Below are 26,601 nucleotides of genomic sequence, written 5' to 3'. Positions count from 1 at the left end.
GGGCCTCCTGCCGCTGCAAATGAATTCCAGATGCATGCACCAGTTCCTGCATCTGGTTTCATGTGGGTACTGGGGACTCGAACACAGGCTGCCAGGCTTTGCAGACAAGTACCTTTGACCACTGAGCCATCTCTTCAGCCCCTAAATTAAAATTTTAAGTCACCATACATGCAAACAGTCTCTCAATTTTGTGTAGTTAGAAGCCCTGGGATTTGGAAAGCAGGAAGGGAAGAGAGTGGCATACAGGCGCCTGAGGCCACGTGGATTGAGCAGCATGTGCTGTGGTACAACTGCAAGTGACATGGCTGATGCCTCCTGGAGAACGCGGGCTCCCCGCCCCATGTCCCTACCATAGTGCAGCCACGACAGGGCCGCTGCGCTGTGTCATCCTGGGAGCACTTTTTCCAGAGTGTCCTCTGTAAATGGAGTCCACTCCAGAGGTCACCAGCTGCAGTGGCCTCCACTGTCCTCCCCCCACCACCACACCCACACGTACCAGAGGAACGTCACAGTGGCCCTGGAGACAAAGAAAACTTGGGGCCAGAGATAAACTTTGCATCTGGTGAGGAAATGCTGTTTTTGCCTAATTCACAGAGCACTGTGCTTCATGTCCATTGATGTTTCTAAATCAGCTGTATATGCTTTTTCACCATAAAAACAGCCTACAGGATTTATAGCACTTTTGCGAAATAAAGCCAGTCCCCTCTTCACATTGGCCAGAGGCATGTGTAGTCAAGCCTTCCTGGACAGCAGCCTGAAGAGAGAGAATGGGCCGTACATAGCGCAGTGAGAATGCATAGAGTATTCTGATGTGAATGAGCTATTGATATTACGCTCCATAAGAAAAAGAGGGACAGAGTTCTCATACCCATCTTTATTGTGTTCTGAGACTTTATCGTTGGTCTGCTGTCTGGTCCTTGGTAGTGACGGCCCATTCCAGAAGGTCATCCACATGGGCCACTCTCCTAAAATACCTGTGTAAATAGAACTGATGAGCTGAGAAAAGTGGATCTTGCTGTTGGACCATACCCATAGTAAGCTGGCAAAAAAACCCATAAACTCAATAGAGTATAGTCAGTAAAATGTGAATTACATCTTATGCTTCATAAATTAAAAATAAAAATGGATCCCATGGGCTGGAGAGATGGCTTAGCAGTTAAACGCTTGCCTATGAAGCCTAGGGACCCCGGTTCGAGGCTTAATTCCCCGGGACCCACGTTATCCAGATGCACAAGGGGGTGCACACGTCTGGAGTTCGTTCGCAGTGGCTGGAAGCCCTGGCGCGCCCATTCTCTCTCTCTCTCTATCTGCTCCTTTCTGTCTGTCGCTGTCAAATAAATAAAAAATAATTTTGGCTGGAGAAATGGTTTAGCAGGTAAGCGCTTGCCTGTGAAGCCTAAGGACCCCGGTTCGAGGCTCGGTTCCCCAGAACCCACATTAGCTAGATGCACAAGGGGGTGCACATGTCTGGAGTTCGTTTGCAGAGGCTGGAAGCCCTGGCGTGCCCATTCTTTCTCTCTCTGAGAGAAGCAAAATTGCTTCCACAGATAACAGTAGTAGCTTCTTATCCTAGACCAAGACCTCATGCAAGACCCACCTGGCCCCCAGTGAGCGGTAGTGCTAGATTACCTGGCCTCTGCCCCCCCCCCCCCAGGAAGGGAAGCCCTACTTTCCTGTTCTCACTCCCCGGTGTCCCTCTTTTCCTCATTATTTCAAAGATAAATCACTCACCATTCACATACAGTTCATACAGTAGCTAGAAAAGTATGAAATGAGAATTCACAGATAGAGAAGGACTGGTGGATGGAAGCCCTCCCTTGTAATGAAGGTTTTTTTCTTTCTCAATTTTTATTAACATCTTCCATGGTTATAAAAAATATCCCATGATAATATCCTCCCTCCCCCCACTTTCCCCTTTGCAATTCCATTCTCTATCATATCCCCTCCCCATCTCAATCAGTCTCTCTTTTATTTTGATGTCTGTAATGAAGTTTTATAGGAACATTTTCACATCCCTTGCGGCCAAAGTGACTGCTGCTTGCTCACGTATGCATAATCACGTCTACCTGTGATTCCAGCTAGAGAGCCGTCACTGTGACGCCGTGACTTCCACGCGGAGTCAGGAGAGTATGTGGTGGGCATCGTAGGCACTGCCCAGGCATTCGGTTATTTCTAACATGACTGTTGGGTAAAATATAGATCCTGGCTCTTCAGTACCTGGGGATGCCAAAGGGAGTTCTCACCATGGTGTTGTTTGTCTTTTGGTTCTTTCCCTGCCTTGGTGCATGTACTTCGCCTGGGTTGGTTTCCCCGTGTCTTCATGTGTGCTGTCCATGTGTGGATCCTGTTCCCTTCCTCGTTCTATGAGCTCTCAATTATCTTGTCTGTTCACACACATAACCACATGAAGGAGGTTTCTGTTAAATTTTTCCTTGTTAGCCATAGAGTGAAGACGTGGTTTTGTAGACTTGAATAGCTGGGCTTCCCTTCTTCCTTTACTGAATCACTTCTGGCCGCTCCCTAGCCTTTCAGTTACAAAGACAGCCAGGATTTAGACCGCGTCCACTAATGGGTCCCAAAGCCGGGCTGTGCTGACAGACTACCGAAAGGAAGCACTTACATGGGGCACGCTCATGGGCAAACACACCTCTTCAGCATCTCCTGCTAGAAAGTGTTGTGTGTCATTTGCACAATTATAAGATCTCTTCAGGTATCAGAGCAGTGTAGCTTGTACCCACTAATCCTGTGCTTCCTCTTTTTTTTTTTTTTTTTTACAAAAATCAAACTTTAAGCTGGGTGTGGTTGTGCACACCTTTAATCCCAGAATTTGGGACACAGAGGTAGGAGGATTGCCACCCTGAAGACTATGTAGTGAGTTTCAGGTTAGCCTGTCCTAGAGTGAAACCCTACCTCTAAAAAACAACAACAAAATAAAAACCATTTGTGCCGAGGGTGGGGGGAGCATCTCTTTCCACTGGAAATGAATGCTTGGAACTGAATCTGGGCCAGCAGGATTGGAAGCCAGTACCTTCACCACTGAGCCGTCTCGCCAGCCCCAAGGGACGTCCAGACTCGCTAGTCAACTCATGTCTAAGCTCCCATGGGCAGTTGAAGCTTTGTGTGGACATTTCCCAGCAGTTTTGTGAATTCTTTTCTGAGTTGTCTTATTGATCAGGATTCCAAAAAGAGCTCTGTCCACCTAGCTGAGAAATTTCACAGGTCTGGGGTGGTGCTCTAGAAGAGGCCACTCCCCCCCATACCCCGGGACTGCAGGTTATAACTGCTCCCCTGGGCTCTGGGAGTGCCATAATGATAAGTGGGAGACGGGGAAACACTGACATAATGCCCTCATGATGGGATTCAGAGGGGGGGCTTGAAAAGCAGGAGATCAGACAAAAGTGACCTTCTTACATACAAACTTCTTCCCAAATATTAAATGCTTGGGGGCATTGCTTTCTTCTGTTTTCTCATGTCCTCCCCTCCCTAAAAAGAGCTGAGACGGGGTAGGTGTGAGAGCAGACGACGTGGCCTTTGACCTCAAGCCATTCCTGTCATGGGAAAGGAGGGCCTCTCAGCTGTTGCCGACTGATAACCTGTGCAACCTGCGTTTTCCATTCAGACAGCGGACCAAGGCCTCAGGAGGATGTGCAGAGGAAACAAAGCTTTCTTTGCTAAAGGGAATTGCCCTTCACCTGTGTTGAAAAGGGACTTGTCCAGTCACCTATGCTGGACACGGGAATTACCCAATCACCTATACTGGACATGCTAGGTGCACTTGAAACTAATGTCAGCAGCTTTAATAAACTCCTGGATCTACTAGGGGGCATCCTTTCACACTCCCTCAGCTGTCATTCCTCACACTCCGACTCTACTGAGGACATCCATTCACACTCCCTCAGCTGTCATTCCTCACACTCCGAATCTACTGAGGACATCCATTCACCTACCTCAGCTGTCATTCCTCACACTCTGAATCTACTGAGGACATCCATTCACACTGCCTCAGCTGTCATTCCTCACACTCCGAATCTACTGAGGACATCCATTCACACTCCCTCAGCTGTCATTCCTCACACTCTGAATCTACTGAGGACATCCATTCACACTCCCTCAGCTGTCATTCCTCACACTCTGAATCTACTGAGGACATCCATTCACACTGCCTCAGCTGTCATTCCTCACACTCCGAATCTACTGAGGACATCCATTCACACTCCCTCAGCTGTCATTCCTCACACTCCGAATCTACTGAGGACATCCACTCACCTACCTCAGCTGTCATTCCTCACACTCTGAATCTACTGAGGACATCCATTCACACTCCCTCAGCTGTCATTCCTCACACTCCGACTCTACTGAGGACATCCATTCACACTCCCTCAGCTGTCATTCCTCACACTCTGAGTCTACTGAGGACATCCATTCACACTCCCTCAGCTGTCATTCCTCACACTCTGACTCTACTGAGGACATCCATTCACACTCCCTCATCTGTCATTCCTCACACTCTGACTCTACTGAGGACATCCATTTACACTCCCTCAGCTGTCATTCCTCACACTCTGAATCTACTGAGGACATCCATTCACACTCCCTCAGCTGTCATTCCTCACACTCTGAATCTACTGAGGACATCCATTCACACTCCCTCAGCTGTCATTCCTCACACTCTGAATCTACTGAGGACATCCATTCACACTGCCTCAGCTGTCATTCCTCACACTCTGAATCTACTGAGGACATCCATTCACACTGCCTCAGCTGTCATTCCTCACACTCTGAATCTACTGAGGACATCCATTCACACTGCCTCAGCTGTCATTCCTCACACTCTGAATCTACTGAGGACATCCACTCACCTACCTCAGCTGTCATTCTTCACACTCTGAATCTACTGAGGACATCCATTCACACTCCCTCAGCTGTCATTCCTCACACTCTGAATCTACTGAGGACATCCATTCACACTGCCTCAGCTGTCATTCCTCACACTCTGACTCTACTGAGGACATCCATTCACACTGCCTCAGCTGTCATTCCTCACACTCTGAATCTACTGAGGACATCCATTCACACTGCCTCAGCTGTCATTCCTCACACTCTGAATCTACTGAGGACATCCATTCACACTGCCTCAGCTGTCATTCCTCACACTCTGACTCTACTGAGGACATCCATTCACACTCCCTCAGCTGTCATTCCTCACACTCTGAATCTACTGAGGACATCCATTCACACTGCCTCAGCTGTCATTCCTCACACTCTGACTCTACTGAGGACATCCATTCACACTGCCTCAGCTGTCATTCCTCACACTCCGAATCTACTGAGGACATCCATTCACACTGCCTCAGCTGTCATTCCTCACACTCTGAATCTACTGAGGACATCCATTCACACTGCCTCAGCTGTCATTCCTCACACTCTGAATCTACTGAGGACATCCATTCACACTCCCTCAGCTGTCATTCCTCACACTCTGAATCTACTGAGGACATCCATTCACACTGCCTCAGCTGTCATTCCTCACACTCCGAATCTACTGAGGACATCCATTCACACTCCCTCAGCTGTCATTCCTCACACTCCGAATCTACTGAGGACATCCACTCACCTACCTCAGCTGTCATTCCTCACACTCTGACTCTACTGAGGACATCCATTCACACTCCCTCAGCTGTCATTCCTCACATTCCGACTCTACTGAGGACATCTATTCACACTCCCTCAGCTGTCATTCCTCACACTCTGACTCTACTGAGGACATCCATTCACACTCCCTCAGCTGTCATTCCTCACACTCTGACTCTACTGAGGACATCCATTCACACTGCCTCAGCTGTCATTCCTCACACTCTGACTCTACTGAGGACATCCATTTACACTCCCTCAGCTGTCATTCCTCACACTCTGAATCTACTGAGGACATCCATTCACACTGCCTCAGCTGTCATTCCTCACACTCTGAATCTACTGAGGACATCCATTCACACTGCCTCAGCTGTCATTCCTCACACTCTGACTCTACTGAGGACATCCATTCACACTCCCTCAGCTGTCATTCCTCACACTCTGAATCTACTGAGGACATCCATTCACACTGCCTCAGCTGTCATTCCTCACACTCTGACTCTACTGAGGACATCCATTTCACACTCCCTCAGCTGTCATTCCTCACACTCTGAATCTACTGAGGACATCCATTCACACTCCCTCAGCTGTCATTCCTCACACTCTGAATCTACTGAGGACATCCATTCACACTCCCTCAGCTGTCATTCCTCACACTCCGACTCTACTGAGGACATCCATTCACACTCCCTCAGCTGTCATTCCTCACACTCCGAATCTACTGAGGACATCCATTCACACTCCCTCAGCTGTCATTCCTCACACTCCGAATCTACTGAGGACATCCATTCACACTCCCTCAGCTGTCATTCCTCACACTCTGAATCTACTGAGGACATCCATTCACACTCCCTCAGCTGTCATTCCTCACACTCTGAATCTACTGAGGACATCCATTCACACTGCCTCAGCTGTCATTCCTCACACTCTGAATCTACTGAGGACATCCATTCACACTCCCTCAGCTGTCATTCCTCACATTCCGAATCTACTGAGGACATCCATTCACACTCCCTCAGCTGTCATTCCTCACACTCCGAATCTACTGGGGGACATCCATTCACACTGCCTCAGCTGTCATTCCTCACACTCTGAATCTACTGAGGACATCCATTCACACTCCCTCAGCTGTCATTCCTCACACTCCGAATCTACTGAGGACATCCATTCACACTCCCTCAGCTGTCATTCCTCACACTCCGAATCTACTGGGGGACATCCATTCACACTGCCTCAGCTGTCATTCCTCACACTCCGAATCTACTGGGGGACATCCACTCACACTCCCTCATCTGCCATTCCTCACACTTGCTTCCTGACTGCCAAGCTGATGTAGACAGCTCCCTCACGCTTCTGCCACCTTGGGTCTCCTGTCATCACGCCTTCTCCACAAGGGACCGCCTCCCCTTAACTGTGAGCCAGAATAAGTGTTCCTCCTCAAATTGTTTTTGTCTGGTATACTGTCACATCAGTGAGAGAAGTAACGTTGTTTTATGTATATTTTACCCTACTTTGTACGTACTGTATACATTACATTATGTGCATTTATGTTTATGTATATGCGTACACACACACATATATGCATAGAGAGAGAAAGTACTTACCAGATTTTTATTAAAGCACATGAATATTCCCTAACACCTCCTGGCCACTCTTTGCAAATGATTAGAGTCTGATGGATGAGACCGGAACTAAGGACTCTTGCAACACCAATCTCTGACAGCTGAGGCAAAAACTTTTACATCTGTGAAATTCTAGTGAGAGGGGAACTCACACCCACTGTGGCTGGTGACTAGAATCCCAGGAATCATTGGGATCCCACTGGGAAATCAGATGAATGTGAGGAGATGTGTGCTCTGGATTGAAATCCCGGCTTCAGTGTTTACTGCCTGCGTGTCTGAGCAAGCATCTATCTCCTGCTCGCCTCTGCTCCTTCCTCTGAAACACAGATGCTCGTGCCACTTCTCCTTCTAGCAGTTGAACATGAAATGAGATGGGTTGAGTAGCCCTCAGGGAAAGCTGCTCTTGGTGGAGACAGCTGCGTGCAGGCACTGCCTGGTCTAAACCCAGGCTTCGGACAAGCAGCAATGTTGTCCCCATCTGTCTCATGAGTCAGTGACGCCTGAACTTCAGTGGCAGGGCCCACTTGAGCTTTGGGAGATGGTGGGAAAGTTCTTTGTCTGAAGTATCTGGCACATGTAGCTGATCGAGCTCCTGAAAAGTAGCTATCACGGCTGAAGCACCGAGGCCTAATGTTAGTTAATTAAAATTAAATAGTTACATGGGATTGATGGTCTCAGTCGGAACTGTTAAGAAACCAGATCCAGCACTGAGAGTGGAGAATGGAGTTCCGCTTCAGCTGAACCAGCGCTTGATAGGTGGTTTCCATCACAACCGTAGCTAGAGAAGAGGCCTGGCCTTTGTGGAGGGAAGAGCAGGACATTCACAGGCCAGTGCCGGGTCACATCGCAGGAGAAGACGGCTCCTGGTGGGAGGGAAAGAGACCGTGTGCATCCTGGTGGCATCCTGTAGCTTTAGCACCAGGTCCTGGGTGAAAGGTCCCCAGTGGGCCCCAGTGTGAGCACAGCTTTTATGGTGTGTGCAAAGGATCACAGGGGTCCAGGACGCCCAAGACGTGTGTTCGCACAGCTCCTCTCATCAGTTGGTTATTTTGACAGTTATAAGAGCCTCACTTTAATTTTTTTTTTCTTGGCATCACTTAGTAAAACACATTAAACACATGTCGCACTAGAGCTTGAAGGGTTCAGGTACGTCCTTTGTTGCAGAGCTGAACTGGAGGTTGAGCCGGGACAAGCTCGGCTCCATGTTTGGTGTGGGTGGGAGAGTGAAGTGTGTCAGGAACAACTCGCTACTGAACAGGCAGCTCCTGTCACCTCCGCTGACAGCTCTGGGCTGGCTGCCCGCTCTGTCCTGTCCTCAGGCTCAGCCCCTCCTGTTCATGCCCACTCTTGCCCATCTGCCACAGGTACCTTTCCATCCATGCGTCCTGAGCAATGGCTCTAGTCTTCCATTTTAAGGCTGGCTCAGCACGTGAATGCCTTCCCAGTGAGCCCTTTGAACAACAAGAATGCCTTCCTGGGCTGTGGGCCCTCTGCTGTGGAGGGTGCCTCTGTTCCTAGTTTCCTGAAGATGTGCAAAACTTTATATCATCCCTTCTCCCGTCAAGTTCTCACACAGTCAGATACAGTGATTTCCAGAATTGTGCTACTAGGCGGACACAATGAATCCCATAGAAAAATCTAGAAGTCAGCCTGAAGCTCCATGTTGCTTGAGTTGTGAGATGGGCGTCAAGGTGTTTTTATGAAGACTTAATTCTTCACTTAGAAGTTGGTTTCCCGGGTGAGGATGACTTCTGAGTGACAGTGTCTCAGTTTTTGGACAACTAGCAAATATTATCACCATGTGTCCGCACTATTTGGAGCAGTATTCAAGTGGAATCGTCATTCACTTCTGACTGAACCCCTTTGAGGAAGGGAAGGTAGACACCGTCTTCATGTTCACTTTGGAGAAGGCTGAGATTGAAGCTTAGATTCAGTGATTCTCCTGTGATTAGGTAGAAAGCAAAGGGCAGGGCCCCCACAATCTCACAGCCTCCCCATTTTGCTGGCAAACTCATGAGTTACACAGAGCTCAGGTGTGAAATATACAACCCCACTCCTGAAATTATGAGAATATTATGTTGGTGCTGATAATGCTTTCCTGCTCTATTTCTACATTTATTCCTACGGAAGTGCCTTTCATGCCACATCTATTGTGTGTTATTTCAAGACACCAGATTTGCATCTGACGAGACTGGAATGGGACAGAACACTATGTCCCACTGACAACAGCTGTAGCACTTCCCAAGCCCACAAGGTGACCAGGACATTCTGGTGCTGGCTACAGCTAGCTGTCCAAGGTGGAGGGCCGGGTTGTCCCACTCGTCTTCAGGGTCCAACCCCCCAGACATCCCACCCCAACAGGAGAGTTGCAGGCCACTCCACAGCTCAGGGTTCTCAAAGCATCACAAGTCTCTTGAGCCTTTCTCCAGCCACTGGGAGCTGACGAGGCTGTCAGGAGCAAGAGGACAATGTTTAGTCTTAACATGAGATGCTGGTGACAATGAAATAATAAATTTTTTTGAGGTAGGGTCTTGCTCTACTCCAGGCTGACCTGGAATTTACTACATCGTCTCAGGCTGGCCTTGAACTCACAGTGATCCTCCTACTCCTGCCTCTCCTGAGTGCTGGGATTGAAGGATGTGCACCCCTATTTCCAGCTGAAATAATTATCTTTAACATCAATTTAGTTATCTGCTATTTAATTCAGAGATCCTAGGCACCCACCAGTACAAACCAGTGTTTGTTCCCAAACTTATGATTCCCACATTGGAAGCCACAGTGAAACAGAGCTCTCTGTTGAAGTAGGCCAGGCACTTTGGTTCCTCTGGCCCTGCAGGCTCCCTGAACTCACAGGCTGAGCCATTTTCATTCCTACAGCCTTTGATACCACCGTGATAATTACTTGTCCTCTCCTGGCCTTTGGATAGGACCCAGAGTCTCACATTTCCTTTCAGTTCTTCGAAGATCCCTGAGACAAAGGGACTATGAGAAAGAAAATCTAAACACCTGAATCAGAGTCTCTGTTGATATTATCTTGCTTGTAGCATTGGCAAAAAAGACCATATGGGGTTTTCATGTGCTGCAGAATTACTTGTCGGGGTGAAATGTATTCAATGTGAGAAACTATTATCTAAGAACTAGAGATTTTGTTTTTTATTTGTCCTGAGGTTAGACTTCCATTCTCTTTTTTTTCCTGTTCCAGACAACCAACCAAATTAGGAAAAAAAAAATATATATATATATAGTTCCTATAATTATACCAAGTTTTCTTCTTCTTCTTTTTTTTTTTTTTTAAAGTTTTTCAAGGAAGGGTTTTACTGTAGCACAGGATGACCTGGAATTCACTATGGAGTCTCAGGGTGGCCTCGAACTCACTGCAATCCTCCTATCTCTGCCTCCCACGTGCTGGGATTAAAGGTGTGCGCCACCACGCCGAGTTTTTTGCTTTTTTTTTTTTCTTTTTAAGTTTATTAACCAAGTTTTTGTTATCTTTTCTACATCTCTGTTATTGCCTTTTAAACTCCCCAGGCTTTTCTTAGTATTTGGTGAGACAGTTACAGCAGCATTTGTTAAGTCAGTATGAAGTAGATTTAAGTAGTTACAAAGCCAGGATCTTCAACAGGACTTAATTTCACTTTCCGTTTCTGGTCAAGGCAGAACATTTAGTTTCCCTATAGGCCTAGTAGGAACCTTTAATCTTTTGTGGGTGGATTTTGTTGACAGGGAAATCACTGAAATGTACCTTGTGGCATTTGATGTGCTTTGGTTCTTACCTCCAGGATTGTTTTCTTGATGAAGTGCCACCACAGGGCGCCCTTACTTCATTGGCAACTCTGCCAACACTCTTGGATCATGGGAGTAGGACTGAAGTCTGTGGCATGTTGCAACATCCTCAGCCTGGGGGGTGATGGTCAGATATGCACAGTGACATCACTGGTCCTTGTTTGATGACCGGGCCTGGAGCCAACCTCTCATACCTCAGCCTGAGGACGCCAGGAACCAACTTCACCACTTCACCCTGTGTCCTCTGCTTTGCTTGGCCCCTCTCCTCCCTCTCTGCCCCCAGGAGTTCCCAACCTTAACTCCCAGTTCTTTTCATAAAATCTTTCCTTGTATTAACATCAAAGACAAATACATGAACCTGTGTTCCCCTGAAGGAAAGAAATGACGTACATTTGCTTACCAATGTTTGCATCAGACTTTTTACCCTGATAGGCCACTTTCTATTGCTTTCCTAAGGTGCATTTGTTAGAATAGAGTCAAAGATAACTTTCTTGGCAAATGGCATTGTTTTGCTAAGAAAAAAATTTAAACCTTAGGATTCAAAGCAGGCCCTTCCAGACTTTCTTTCTCCCTCTATTCTTGGTCCTTGTCTTGAAAGCTCTGACCCATCTTCATTAACCACCTCCCTGAAAGCCTGCCGCCTCTGGAAAAGTCTCTCATTTCCGCCCACTACATGCCTTGTAACCTGGCTGATGGTTTGCCGCTGAAAGAGGTCAGCTTGGAGTTCTCTGATTTCAGGGCTAGGGGGCAGCATTTCAAAATCCTTACAAGCACAGCTGGTCCCCACTGGAGGGCAGATGCCAGTGAGTCACTGGGATAGTCACTTGTCAGAAAATGGCTGAAGACACGATTTCTTGGACGACGTTCCTCCCTGTTGCCTTGCTGCCATTTGCCTCTACCTGGTTCTTTTTCTTCAAACATACCTTCCATATTTTGCATTTTCCTCTTCTCCTAGTGACCTCCCACTTTACATATGCTCATTTCCCAAACCACCGCTTTAAGAATTGGGCAGCTTGTTAACACTTGCTTTAAGTCGACTCCGCTCTTCATAGACCTCCGCCTGTTCATTCAAGAAATGTGCGGGCCAACCAGCGAGAAGGCGCCATGCTTAGCCCGTGGGAGGTCCACTTTCATCCAGGGTTCACTACTGAAATACGAGTCCCGAGAGGACAGGTCAGGCACACAGTTCCCATAGTCCATTTCTTCTCTGCTGTGTCAGAGACCAGTGACTGGTGGGCATCAAACAGGGACTTGCAAAGTCTAGAATTACTCTGTGGGGTTTAATTGCAAACCTGCTGCCCTTCCTTGTGTTGTTTGATTAGTGTCCTTTGCCATGGGGACAAGGAAGATTTTACCTGGTTCTGTAGCTGGGGACAGTGAAACCCTGGAAAGCCCACCTTTTCCCATGGGGATGGGTTTCCAGTGTTCCAGTGAGAGACCCCAAGGTCGTCACTGTCGCCCAGAGTTGACACAAGGCACATGAGCCAGAGGTGACGGTGACTCAGCCAGGTGAGCAGGCGCCTTCAGGGTCTCCCAGCCCAGCTTTTAGCCAGCACCCATCTCCCCTAGGGTTGGGATTTAATGTTAAAGTTCTAGGCAAAGGTCCCTCTCTCCTAAAGAATGGAACAAGCTTCACATTGGTTTAGAGGCCTGTAACAGGCCTGGATTATGAAGAATGCAAAAGCTGAGTTCCAGGTTTGCCAAGGCTGGCTGGCCCATATCTTGACGTGATCACTCAGCATTCTCCTCTTGGCTTCTCTACTTACAAAATCTGACATGGGCAGCACAATCTAATTTCTCTGTGTAGTCGAACAAGGCAGAGCACACAAGCATGTTTTCCGTTCTCTGTACTGGTGAGGCCCAGTCTGTTATTCCCAAACTTGCCACTTCATACATCCCTGCTCTATGGACATGCTTTTGCTCTTGGTTTTAAAATAGCTTGTGCACACTTTTAATCCCAGCACTCAGGAGGCAGAGGTAGGAGGATCGCCATGAGTTCAAGGCCACCTTGAGACTACATAGTGAATTCCAGGACAACCTGGGCTATAGTAAGACCCTACCTCAAAACAACAAAATAAAACGAAAATGAGACAAAACAATTTGGGTAGATTTGCTCCACTTCCAAAATCTCTGGCCACTGTTAGGAATGTACTGTGCTGATTACAGTGAGAAAATCACTCTCATAACTCTATCTGCAAACTGTGTTTATGGACTCAGATTTCTCCTAGTGTCCTAGAGTCCCCTTGACCATATGTCGTATGTTCCTCTTTGCTGAAAGAATGAATGCAATGTCCAGAATGCCTAAGCTAGCACTGGGGATTAGTTCTAAATTGCTGGGGAAGCTGATGGTCTCATCACAGATTACATTTCTTTCTTTCCTTTTTCCAGTTGGAGGCTGAACCTGAGACCTCACGCATGCTAGGCATCCCTCTTTTCACCTTTTAATTGTTCCTTTTTTTTTTTTTTTTTTTTTTGGCAGGGTCTCACTAAATAGTTGCCCAAGATGGCTGTAAGTTCATTTTGTAGCCCAAGCAGGTCTTGAACTTGCGTTCCTCCTGCCTCAGCCTTCAGAGTAGATGCACCCCAGGCCTGACTCTTAGGTTACTTTTCTGTTGTATGGTTAAGCCTACTTAGTTCAGACTGGAACCCAAGTCTGAAGATTCCTGGGTACAGGGGCAGCATAGTTCCAGACTCAGCCAAATGTGTATCACTTAGGCTGCTATCCAAGCCAGCCACACAAGTAATGCCCCGGTGGCTGGGCACCACTTGACGAAGCAATGCCCAAACTGCCAGAGTTCAAGGCCTGCGCTTGCTCCCTGCCAGGCTCTGGGTGAAATACTTAAGCTTCTGTGTATTTTGACTTTCCACTCTTAAAAATGGAAATAATGGTGGAAGCTGAGTTGGAAGCTCTTAGGGAAGGTAAAGTGCTGAATTACTGCATGCAGAAGGCAAACGCTCCAAGTCCCACTCAGGAATGCCACCAGCCTCCTCTCACAATAGGTGATCATCTCGCGGATTCTAACAGCATCTGTCAGGCTGACTGGAATTCACTATGTATTCTCAGGGTGGCCTTGAATTCACAGTGATCCTCCTACTTCTGCCTCCCAAGTGCTGGGATTAAAGGTGTGCGCCACCACACCCGGCTCTGCAAGGTAATTTTTTGCTCCTAAACACCGTCTGTATCCACTCCCTCAACAGTTACTGAATTTCTTTTCAGAGATATTTCTTTTCAAGGTGGAAATACATACTTACTTGCTGGGCTCTTCATCTTTGAAAACAGGACCATTTTTTTTTTCTTCTTCTCCTTCTTTTTGTTCTAATGCTCTGACTTCTCATCCCTGTTTCTTGGGTTGGAGCTGGGCGGGGGACCACATTGCTGTGACATCCTCGGTGACTAGCTGGGGCCCTTGGGCCAGCTCCGGCCCCTAGCGCAGAACCCGCGCAGCCCTCCCGAGTTCCCAGCGGCCCCGCAGCGCCACCTTGTGGGCATCGCTGGCACCCGGAGAAGGAGAAAGGCGCTGCGCTATGCCGGGACACCAGACTTGGGTGATGCAGTCAGCCAGACTTATGAATAATCTAGCAATGGATTTAAATAGGGAAAAACGTACTTCCCCGCTTCACATTTCTTTTAATAGAGAACCAGCTTCTATGTTTTAAGAGTGACTTTTGAATGACCAATTCTGTATGTTACATACATGCATTTGTGAAAAATAAAATTATATACTCTGAGTAGATCATCACAGGATTCAGCCTGAAAAAAATAAAACAAAATAAAGTCTGGGACTGAAAAGATGGCTCAGTGATTAGAAGCATTTGCTGCACAGGCTTGGAGTTCAGATCCCCGGAACCCAGGTAAAATTAGACAGTGACGGGGCACTGGTAATCCCAGCTCAGGCACAGTAGCAAAAAGGGGGGTGGGGCAGGAACAGGGAGAATCCTGAGCGCTTGGGGGCCGCTTGTCTGCCACTGACAGCTGCAAGAAACAAGACAGGCGTCACCTCAAACAAGGTGGAAGACCAAAAGTTGTCATCTATCTTCAGCCAGACCATGCACATCCCTACACACACACACACACGCACACACACACACACGTATCCACATCCTCTCTCTCTCTCTCTCTCTCTCTCACACACACACACACACACACACGTATCCACATCCTCATTCTCTCTCTCTCTCTCTCTCTCTCTCTCTCTCTCTCTCTCACACACACACACACACAGAGTAAATAAGATAAATAAAGGCTGTGGAAGGTCTCTCAACTCAAATGGGCTCCCTGGACCAGTAGTGTGGACATCTCTCCAGAGCTTGTTAGAAACAGAATCTCAGTGGCCCCTGCAAGCTGGCAGCCATCCTCGCCTGCATCTGAGCGGGAGCCCAGGCTCATCGTAGGCACACAGCGCTCGGGAAGCAAGCCCGGGTGACGGGGTTAGACCTGCGCCCTTTCAGTACTGCCGCCACGTCCTGACACGTCCTGGTGCAGCCCGTGGTCACCGCCCTACAGTGGCAGTGCTGGGTGTTAGGTCATGAGATCCAGGCGCCCATCTGTGGCTGGGCCACTGAGCAAGGACAGAATGCAGAGGCAGGAAGCCACTTCGTGTATTGTGAAGTCCTGTGCCTGTGTTAGGAAAATGAAGAGGGAAAACTCTCACATTTCATTCTGAGCTATTAGAGAGCTTGCTTGCTTCTCTCCCTCTCTCTCTCTCTCTCTCTCTCTCTCTCTCTCTCTCTCTCTCTCTCTCTCTCTCATCTATCTATGTATCTATAGTGGGAGAGAGAAAGACTATTCAAATGTAATTGTTTATTTTGCCTTAAGTAGTGTCCTCAGATTTAACCCAGTGTTTCAAAGGCGTCCCTCAGGTCAGTCTAGTCAGAGCACAGCAGTAAAAGCTACATTCTGTCTTCCTTAACAAGGCCTTTCCTACTTGCCATCCTGTACCCCCCTCCACCCCCGGCTGAGCCCAGGATGGGGCTCAGCAGGTGCTCAAGGATGATTGTTGATAAAACCTCTAATTAGCTCTCAGCAAGGCCTGAGCAGAGCCTGTGTCCTTCATGCTATTTGTGCCACTTATGATAATTAGATTATTTGCATCATTAGACCCTCGGCATAGCTACATGAGGACTCCATTGTCTCTCTAATATGTATCAGATATTCATTACAGAGAAAGGCTCCTGATGGCGGAGGACTCCTTTGGTAGTGTGTACAGATTGAAGCAGATGAGATCATCAGCTGTTTACAAACACCTCTTTACTTTGAGATGGCTGTGGGGGATGGTGGAGGGATGGAGAACCAAAATAGCAGCAAAACATCACTCTGCTTTTTGCATACATTTTAAAGGAAAAATGATAGTGAGAAACTGTTGGACACTAAATAGACATAATTTTAGGAAAACATATTATCTAAGACTGATAAGAGATTCTAATATTGTGTTACCCTGGAGCCCTAGCATCTCTTGCTTCCCAGGAGTAGCACTGTTACCAAACAGTAAAAGTAAAATTTTGAGATCATTTACTATTCCTTTTGCCATGAAACTGAGGTACAAAAATAGCTAGTCCAAATTATTATTTCTTTATTATTTTATTTATTTGAGAGAGAGAGAGAGAGAGAAGTAGAAAGAGAGAAAGAAAGGAAGGAAGGAAGAGAGGGCACACCAGGGCCTTCAGCCACTGCAAAGGCGCTCCAAATGCATGCACCCCCTTCTGCATCTTTCTGGCTTATGTGGGTCCTGGGGAATTGAACCTGGGTCCTTAGGCTTTACAGGTAAGTGCCATAAGTGCGAAGCCATCTTTCCAACCCCTAGGTTAGATTTTTGCACTGTCTACAATTTGTGAAATCATGGACATTTTGCCCCTAATTTATTACACATAGCTGTTTTCTTTTTCTTTTTTTTTAAATATTTTTTGTTCAATTTTTATTTATTTATTTGAGAGTGACAGACAGAGAGAAAGACAGATAGAGGGAGAGAGAGAGAATGGGCGAGCCAGGGCTTCCAGCCACTGCAAACGAACTCCAGATGCATGTGCCCCCCTTGTGCATCTGGCTAACGTGGGACCTGGGGAACCGAGCCTCGAACCGGGGTCCTTAGGCTTCACAGGCAAGCGCTTAACTGCTAAGCCATCTCTCCAGCCCAGCTGTTTTCTTTTTGTCTATTAATTGCCATTAACACTGTTGTCTCCAACCATTCAAAAGGACTCAGAAATGTCAATTCCTCAAATTACTTTCCTTAGTGCAAACATGTAAATATTATACAGTTAATACTGATGGGGACACAGACTGCTGATATAGAGATCCTCTGGGCTCTCGGCTCCTCTCTCAGCTCCTCACAGCCTCTGCCTGCTGTCTGGAGCTGATGCATAGCACACCTTTAGTCAAAGAGCTGAAGAGCCACAATCAGACCTTCTGATTCTTTCTTCTGACATTGTACCTTAAAAATATTCAACAGAAAAAATGCTAGATGCTGGAGAAAGGTGGGGAGAACAAGGGTACGTCAATGCATCAAGAACAGAGAGCCAACTGTGTATGTGAGCTGGCTCACCTCCACCTCATCTGCCCCGGCCGAGAGGTCACTACACAGCAAGCTGTGACATGAGTTCAGCTCTAGAACCTGAAACCCAGTTCCAGGGAAATGAGGACAGTTGCTGTGCTCACTCAAATGTCAGCGGAAACAGAGATCCAGAGGCTACAGAGAAAGCAACACTAAATCAGGTCCTTATCTTGCCCCGTAAGGCTCAGGGAACATTGCCCACAAGGGGATGGAAAGATCATAAGAGCTCAGAGATGGTGAGAATAGCCTGAGGCACCATACCCCTCCCCCCACACACATGAAGACCCTCAGCAGAATTGGAGCAGGGTGAGGGAGTTTTCTATGAAAAAAAAATCAATAAATATTGAAAAGATTAAACATGCTAGAGTAGAACAAGGTCTCTTGGGTAAACATCTAGAATCAAAGTCACTAATAAGTTAACATTGATCTTTATCCCCCTCCCCACGTTCAGGAACAAGAGCCTACTCTGTCAAATGAGCAAATCTAGGGAAACGTAGCGAAGGCACAGGGCTCTCGACCGACGCGGCCCTCATGCGATTCTGTCGGTGGTCCCAGTACGGCCCGCAGCATACTTACCGCCTTGACCCAGGCGACATCCAGGTTCTGGTGTTGCACGTGGCGTTGTCCCCTCAGCTTCTGTTAAGTAGAACCATTCACGGATTTTTTCTTTGCCTTTCACAACATGGACGTTCTTGAAGAACACAGGTAAAGGTTTCTCCATGATTAGATCGAGGTTACGCACTGGAGACAGAAACACAGGGAAGGGATGCGATGTGTGATGGTCCTGGGTTGTTTTAGTTGGTGCATCACGCTGGTTTGTCTCATCATTGCTGCCGGCAATGGTAGTCAGAGTTAATACCCACCAAAGGCTTTCTTTGTCAAGAGTAAGCCGTCCCCAGGGATTGTCATATTCCCCGAGTGTGTGTCCCTCACCACTTCAACACCCGTTCACGATCCTTTCCTGGATCAGCTATGGCTGAGTTGGTCCTGGTGAGCTTCTGATTCACTTATCCCTTGGCATTTCTGATCAGAATTGCACTAGAAAGAATCGTTCTGTCTCCTGCTCCCGTTCTGTATGGCTTCATCAGCCTGTCTCCCTCCCCGTCCATCTACCCACCCATCTTTGTAGCACTAAGAGCTTGCAGATTTTTATTCAGTTGATTGATATCCATTTCCACACTTGTACGTTCCTAGCCTTGCCTATTGCCCCGCAGTCTCCCTCCTGTATCTCCCTGGCCTGCCCCCATCAGCCTCTGACTAGCGGCTCATCTTCAGCCCTTAGCCTGCATAGCTATAAACATGGGCATAGGTTGCAGTAACCCTAGTGGACCTGCATTCAAACTGTCACTCAAACGATATTTTATTGCTGCAACAAATATTTTTAAATATTTTATTTATTGATTGATTTTGAGAGAAAGAGACAGAGAAAGAGAAAAAGAGAGAATGGGCACACCAGGGCCTCTAGCCACTGTAAATGAACTCCAGATGCATGTGCTGCCTCTTGCATCAGGCTTATATGGATAATGGGGAAATCAAACCTGGGTGCCTTAACCACTAAGCTATCTCTCCAGCCCACAAATATTTTTACTTTTATATTTATTTATTTACTTGACAGAGAAAGGGAGAGGGAGAGAGAGAGAAAGAGAGAGGGAGGGAGGGAGGGCATGCCAGGGCTTCCAGCCACCGCAAAGGAACTCCAGACGTGTGCGCCTCCTTGTGCATCTGGCTAACATGGGTCCTGGGGAATCGAACCTGGGTCCTTTGGCTTTGCAGGCAAATGCCTTAACTGCTAAGCCATCCCTTCAGCAACCCCCACCCCACCCACAAATATTTTTTAAGTTATTGCTGTGTCCTAGTGACTGATCTTCCTTGTGATCATGCAGAAAAGCAGGCAAGTAGACTGGCCTTTGTAGTATACTGTTGTAAATGATGGCAGTAGTGAGTTAGGAGCGGAACGGGGGCATTTCCAACCCCACTGCTTGAGGAGGAGGCATGGTGTTCTGGGCTAGGAAACCACATAATCTTTCTGAGGAGCTGAGCCAATGTTCAGCCCAGGGCAGTGTGAGCATATATGGCAAGTAGTATGTGTGTGTGTGTGTGGGGGGGGGGGGTTGACAGAGTAGGTTGGTTTTCTGCTATCTGTAAACCCTGCCCAGCTACTGTTCCGACAGCAGCAGATTTTAACCTTGGCTACAAGTTCACAGCTCCCGAGGAGCCTGGCAGCGAAATGACAACACATTCCCAAACCTAAACGGTCTCAGCCAGGATCAGAAGAAGTGGCAAGGGAAGAGCTCGAGGGGGCATGATCCTCAGTCTCCATGGCTGACTTCTGGACAGTGTACCAAGAAGAATGATATCCTATGACACAGTGGTAAACCTGGGTAGTAAGGTTTCTAAAAGATTCATTTTATTTCATAGGATTTTGAGCTCAACAATGAACTCAGGATGAATGTCCTCAACTTGCTAGAAGAAGTTTTGCGTGACCCAGACCTTCTCCCCCAAGAAAGGAAGGCCACGGCGAACATCCTGAGGTAAAGGCAGCCGCAGGGCCGACCCGTGAGCCTCCCAGGACACGGACCTGAGCTGGCCCGAGGGGTGAATCTCAGAGCCCTGCTCCAGTAGGGAGGCGTGCTAGACAGCATCACGGTCATCTTCTCCTTAGCAGGGACAGTGAGTGTCCTGGCGTCAGGGAGACGTCAGAGGGAAACGTGACCCCTGGGGAGTGCCGTTACTCCTCTGTGTCCTTACAAAGGAGGCCTTGGAGCACTGAGGGAGCAGCAGTCAGTTATTTTTGGGGGGGAGGCAATGCCTCTGGGCATGATGTCTCAACCTGTGGCTTTTACAATCTCTTGGTTCCTTCCTCCACAAAACCACAACCCCATGGGGAATACCTGCAACCCCGCTGAGCAGGGTCCCCAGTGGAATGGGGACAGGGACAAGGGAAAAGAGGGTACCAAAACATGGTGCATCCATATAAAACATCTTGTTAACAATAAGAATAGGGCTAGAGAAGATGGCTTAGTGGTTACGTCACTTGCCTGCAAAGCCAAAGGACACTGGTTCGATTCCCTAGAACCCACATAAGCCAGATACACAAGGGGGCACACACATCTGGAGTTCATTTGCAGTGCCTGGAGGCCCTGGCATGCTCATTCTCTCCCTCTCTCTCTCTCTGTCTCACACACACACTCTCTCTCTCTCCCCTACATCTTTTTCTCCCTCAAATAAATTAAATTAAATTAATTTTTTAAAATAATAAGAAGAATAAACATCAAAAGAAGAAAGGAGCCGTAAGTCGCCCGCTGTGACTCCAGCAGGCAGTGTGGCGGGGTTTACCCCCGTACAGTAGTGTGGGCACTTTCATCAGCTTGTTTTACTGGTCCTAGATAATTTTTATGTCCATTTATCATCTGAAGATTTGTATATCAAGTAGGTTACAGACTTGTCTGGGGTTAAATAAAGCATGACCCCCACATGTCTGTGTGATGAAGGCTCGAACTGGGGGTACCCCACTAGAGGTTTGTGTGGCATCCATCGTTGTGACGCCCAGTATCCAGATGAAAGGGCGTCTTATAACTTTAGATGGGTAGGCGGGTCGCTCTCTAGTCTACTGCCCACGAAGAATGCTGCACAATGGCTTCTTGTAGGCATTTCACTTGGCAGTGTCCCAGCTCATCCTTGGCTACATCTTGTGCCGTCCTTGAGAGCAGGAATCCTGGAGTTCATCTGCTAGGACCTGGTACTCCATTTCCACACTTTGATCTTGTTTCCTCATCTGTAAAATGACAATAACCAGGGCTTTGGAGAAGGAACTCCGCGTGGCCCAGGAGGCATGGAAGGCAAATGTTTAGTGTGTGTCTGGCAGGTGGTGGGGTACAGTGAACCATCTCAGTGGTCTAGTGGTGTCAATGATTGTGATCATTGTTCCGCCAGCTCACCAAACAACAGATCAACAAGCACACCGTTGCTCCTTTGAAAACTGGCTTTCTCTGGGCGTGGTGGTGGGCACCTTTAATCCCAGCACTCAGGAGGCAGAGATTGGAGGATTGCTGTGAGTTCATGGGCTAGATTGAGACCCTACCTCGAAGAAAACAAAAATAAAAATAAATAAATAAAACTGGCTTTCCCCAAAGGGAGACCATGAGGCAAGGAATGTAGCCAGACTCTGGAAGCCAAACAAACAGGACTTCGATTTTTCTGTAGGACTTCCAGCTCAGGAATGCAGTTCAGTTGACCCACCTTAGACTCCTGACCTTCACGACTATTAAATAACAAATTTATGTGGCCTTAACGTACCCCCCCCAACCACCATGTTCAGCAAAACTCTTAGCTTCCTCTGTCAGACAAGCTATATAGTTTGAGACTGTTTAAATATTTTAATACTTTAACGTGTGTCTGCAACTTCCTTTTGGAATTTAAAATGCTTGGCCCAAAAGACAATTTATGAAATAAAATGCCTCTTCTGGACTTGGAATTTTTATTGAATATAAAATACTCCATAGTGAAATCACCTTAGACATTAACCAATCCGTGTATTATTCACTCAGTAATTTATGAGAAATAAAAGATGCTTTCGAGATATTTATTGAGAGCAGAATAACAGCAGGTATGAGATACACACCTGAAAGGCAAGAGAAAATTACCTGCCTATCAGCGTGGCCCTGTATGAATTCTCTGTGCTGCCCTGACCGCGAATGGCTCCAGCTCAGCCCCAGGAGAGACTGCCAGGCAGGGGCAGGAGGCCCGTGGTGTAGCTCACAGAGGGTGAGCTTTCTAAAACCGAGTCCAGTTCTCCATTGCCTGAGAGCAGCATTCCGGCTCCCTTCTGTATCACTGCGACAGTGGCCGTTTTTGTCACCGCCTTGTAGTGTGTGTAACCAGCTGGTTCCTTGTTCTAAATCAGCCCTCCTGCTGAGTATCTCTTACATCACCAGTGATTTTCTGTTTTGTGGATCTCTTCCCTCTCATGCAGCACTTTATTTCACCCCTCGGCCTCACAGACTGAACCCTCCTCACATTTCCAACCAGGATAAACAGACCTACGTGGCATAGTTTCATTCATAGCATGTCTATTTTCATTGAGAATATTTTGATTATTTTAGGGCCCTTTCACAAGATGATCAAGATGACATCCATCTAAAATTAGAGGATATAATTCAAATGGTAAGTTCACCCAGAGCTGTATTCCATGATGATGAGCAGAGCTCCTCTCAGGTGAGCAGAATGCCTGTACCTGACTCAGTGGCTAACCATGTCTGTGCGCGAAGCTCTGCGAGAGAATCCACATTCGACATGGAACCCGCAGCTGCTTGGTGAAATTAGTATTGGCTTTGCTGCACTCACTCTCATAAGTAGACTCTAGCAGAGGGCTTCGTGCTCCACAGACGGGCTGTTCGCCTCACAGACCCACAAGGCACACCTTGCCCCTGGCTCTGTTTAACTCCCTCACCATCTCTTGCAGACTGACTGTCCGAAGGCTGAGTGCTTTGAGACGTTGTCAGCCATGGAGCTGGCTGAGCAGATCACGCTCCTGGACCACATCGTTTTCAGAAACATTCCCTATGAGTGAGTGCACCCGCCCCTGCAAGGAGGGCTTGGCTACAGTAGCTGGCCCAGAATCTTCCATTATTCCTGAGGCAGAGTGTGTGTGTGTGTGTGTGTGTGTGTGTGTGTGTGTGTGTGTCCACATGCATAGGTATGAGTCTTCGTCTTCGTTTCAAGATAGGTTGGCCACACTTCAATGTCTCTTATTTCTGGTTCATGCTAGACATACTGGTTTGGAGATCCTCAGTGGTCAGCCGTGTGTGTCTGTATGTAGGAGGGTGGATTTCTCTGTAGTCTCCTGTCCTAGAATTACAGAAACCTCAGCACAGCTATGAAAGTTGCTCTTAAACTCGTGTGTGTCTAAAGCCATTTGAGAAGCTTGTTGCAAATGCAGATTCAGAGATAACTTCCCTCATAAATTCGGATTGTAGTAGGTTTCGTTGAGGCCCAGAAAACTGTCTTCTCATGAGAAGCCTGGATAATTCTGAGAGGCGCAATGCTACACATGGAGACACTGGGGAGAATGCTCTGTGCGATCTGCTCATGAACGCCCAGGGCGGTCGGAAGGGGGACCTCCTCTAGGCTCGCTTCCTTGCCCTCGAAACTTGTGTCTCCAAGAAAGTCAGCAAAGTGAAGAGAAAACTGTTTTTGGTTGGTGTAGGTGTTTTGGACCCTTGGAGAAGGCAAGACTATTAACGAAAAAAAAAAAAAAGAAAAAAAGAGGAAATAGCCTTGACTTTCGAGTTAGTACTTCTTTATTTCTTGTATGTTGGCCACTGTTTCCTAACTTCCGAAAAACATTTATAGGGACAGAATTCCAAACATTTATAAGTGAAAACTGGAGGCTGAAGAATCTTTGTCTTTTTTGGCAATGAGTGGTGAAATGCTCGAGGTGAGCTGAAATTTCCTAGAGATGGTCGGGAAGAGCGAGTTCCAGATAGCCCTCCATCAATATTAGCTTAGTGTATCTGATCTTTATAACTATGCGAGAGCTAGCCACCATTTATTAAAGACACAATTGGTCCTGGGTTTTTATTTTCACTTTCAGGGAGTTCCTTGGGCAAGGGTGGATGAAGCCGGATAAAAATGAAAGAACACCTTACATCATGAAAACCAGCCAGCACTTTAACGATGTGAGTAACCAGGAACACAAGTCTCTGGGCATGGCACAAGAGGAGGAGGTGCGGGGCATTCTAAAGAACCTCTGGGTCGGGAGTAGTGGTGCACACCTGTAATCACAGCGCTTGGGAGGCAGAGATAGGAGGACCACTGTGAGTTCAAGACCAACCTGGAACTACAGAATGAGGTCCAGGTAAGCCTGGGCTACAATGAGACCCTACCTTGAAAACAAAACTAAACTAAACTAAAACCTCTGGGTCCAGGAGGGATGAGAGCTGCGTAATAGATTGCTTGTCTAGCATGCACATAGCCCTGCGTTTGACCACCAGCACCACACAACCATACACAAAAGGCAATTCGAGACACAGGGAAGGAGAAAGACAACCGGCATACTTCTCAGCCACAGTGATCGAACACCAGATGCTTTCACACCTAGTGGGTACGTGTGACCTTGCACTTACCTCACCTTTGTGCGTCTGGCTAAGGTGGGATCTGGAGAGTTGAACATGGGTCCTTAGGCTTCACAGGCAAGCACCCTACCCAGTATGAAATCTCTCCAGCCCTCTATCACCCACTTTTAAACTATAACTGGATATTAAAAGCACACTTAAATCCCCTCTAACTGCTCACAGGGATGTGATAATTTCCAGGCATAAGACATTCAGATTTGATGGTACTCAAATCTGGTGTTCAGTCTTACATAAGTTGCTGTTATTATTTTTATCATAATCACCATTATTCTGTGATGACAAATTGATGTAAGGAGCTTCAGTGCCACTGCTGCTGAAGGACCTGGTGCTTGACCCATCTGGGCCACTTTCGGAGCAGCAGGGGTCTGGCTATGAAAATCAAGCTCAGTCACCCAAGCTGGTGCTATGCTCGGCATATCGCGGGTGCTCACAGTGACATTCAGCCCTGGGCTCCGGATGCACATACATCATGCACTTGGACAATCACCACATGTGCTCCAAGCAAGGTGCGCACAGGACACGGTTCTGCCTGCTGAACCTGCCTCTGCATAGTGGTGTTTTCTTTCTTTATTTTATTTTATTTATTTATTTAAGAGAGAAAGGTGTCAAGAGAGAGAGACAGAGAATGGGCACACCATGGCCTCCAGCTTCTGCAAACGAACTCCAGATGCATGTGCCACTTTGTGCATCTGGCTTGTGTGGGTCCTGGGGAATTGAACCTGGGTCCTTAGGCTTTGCAGGCAAAGGCCTTAACCGCTAAGCCATCCCTCTAGCCCCGTAGTGGTGTTTTCAATGATGGTCTTGCCACATATTCCCTCTCCCAGGCCTGGGACCTAGCAATCACCTGTGGCTCTTTCATCTCCCTTACTCAGCTCACACTGGCCATCTCCCTCATCCCAATATATCCCTGACACTTTATGTCTGCCTATATCTCACAGCCTTCTCTGCTGGTCCTTACCCACAACCATGATCTGGATTTGATCTTCCATCTATTCCCTCTCGGGGTCCAAAATCGTCTCTGCCCTGCCACCTCACTGCCATGATCCCTGCTGCATGCAGAACCATGGGGGTGACTTCCCCGAAGTTTCCACCTACTGATGCCACCTGCCAGTGGCCTCATCCCTCATCATCAGGATATAGCTCCTCAGCCTGGCACACGCAAGCCTTCCCTCTTTGCTGTCATCATTGCTCAAGATCCCAGGGTTCCTCACCGGCTGGCAGGATCTCCATTATGCCCTCTATCTTGCGCCTTTGATCCTCTGCTCTGGTGAGGAGCAGTGGGTGACCCCTGTGTCACACCCATCTGTTGCAGGGCAGTGCAGTTACCAGGAGCTGCACCGGCCTCGGCTGCATGCTTGCTCCCTTCAGGTTCTCAAAAGACCTCGCTTTGCCTTTTGCTGCCCAGTGTTTACTTGTTTACGTGCCTCCTCTGCTCCCCACCCTCATAGCTAAGCTCGTTGTGTCTACGGCCAGCGTATTGTTAGTTAGCTTTCTGCAAGTATAGTAAAACACATGAGGTGCTTCACTTATGAAAAGGAAAGAGTTATTTTGGCTCGGAGTTTTGGAACTTCCAGTTCAACATTGTATGGGCCCAGCACATGTCACATGGCATGATGGGGAACGTGTGGCAGAGGAACGGCTCAGTTCGTGGACACGAGGCACAAAACTTAGAGGAGGAAGGAGCCAGATTACCACAGTCTCCTTCAAAGCATGCTTCCAGTCATCTTAGGATCTCACATCCAGCCACCCCCCCGCCCCGAAGGTCCACAGCACCTTCCAAAAGTGCCACCCTGGGCACCAAGCCTTTGACTCGTGGATCTGTGCAGGGTGTTCAACATCCAAATGGCAGCAGTCAGGGACACTGATTTCTTTATTTTTCTATTCCTA

The 26,601-nt window shown here is 47.6% G+C and overlaps 1 protein-coding gene across 1 annotated transcript in view; it reads left to right on the top strand.

The window, feature by feature from the left end:
- The window catches only part of Rasgrf2 (Ras protein specific guanine nucleotide releasing factor 2), a 226,086-nt gene that overhangs the window by 183,035 nt on the left and 16,450 nt on the right, over nucleotides 1-26,601 (top strand). Inside the window, exons 19-22 of the mRNA XM_004651648.2 lie at nucleotides 20,000-20,112; nucleotides 22,684-22,744; nucleotides 23,043-23,146; nucleotides 24,174-24,258. Coding sequence (XP_004651705.1) covers nucleotides 20,000-20,112; nucleotides 22,684-22,744; nucleotides 23,043-23,146; nucleotides 24,174-24,258 — 363 coding nt within the window. The remainder of the gene's footprint in view (nucleotides 1-19,999; nucleotides 20,113-22,683; nucleotides 22,745-23,042; nucleotides 23,147-24,173; nucleotides 24,259-26,601) is intronic.

Source organism: Jaculus jaculus, chromosome 14, assembly GCF_020740685.1.
Source record: "Jaculus jaculus isolate mJacJac1 chromosome 14, mJacJac1.mat.Y.cur, whole genome shotgun sequence".
Taxonomy (NCBI): Eukaryota; Metazoa; Chordata; class Mammalia; order Rodentia; family Dipodidae; genus Jaculus; species Jaculus jaculus.
The sequence above is the reverse complement of the archived record's forward strand: the minus strand, read 5'-3'. Positions and strand labels throughout refer to the sequence as shown.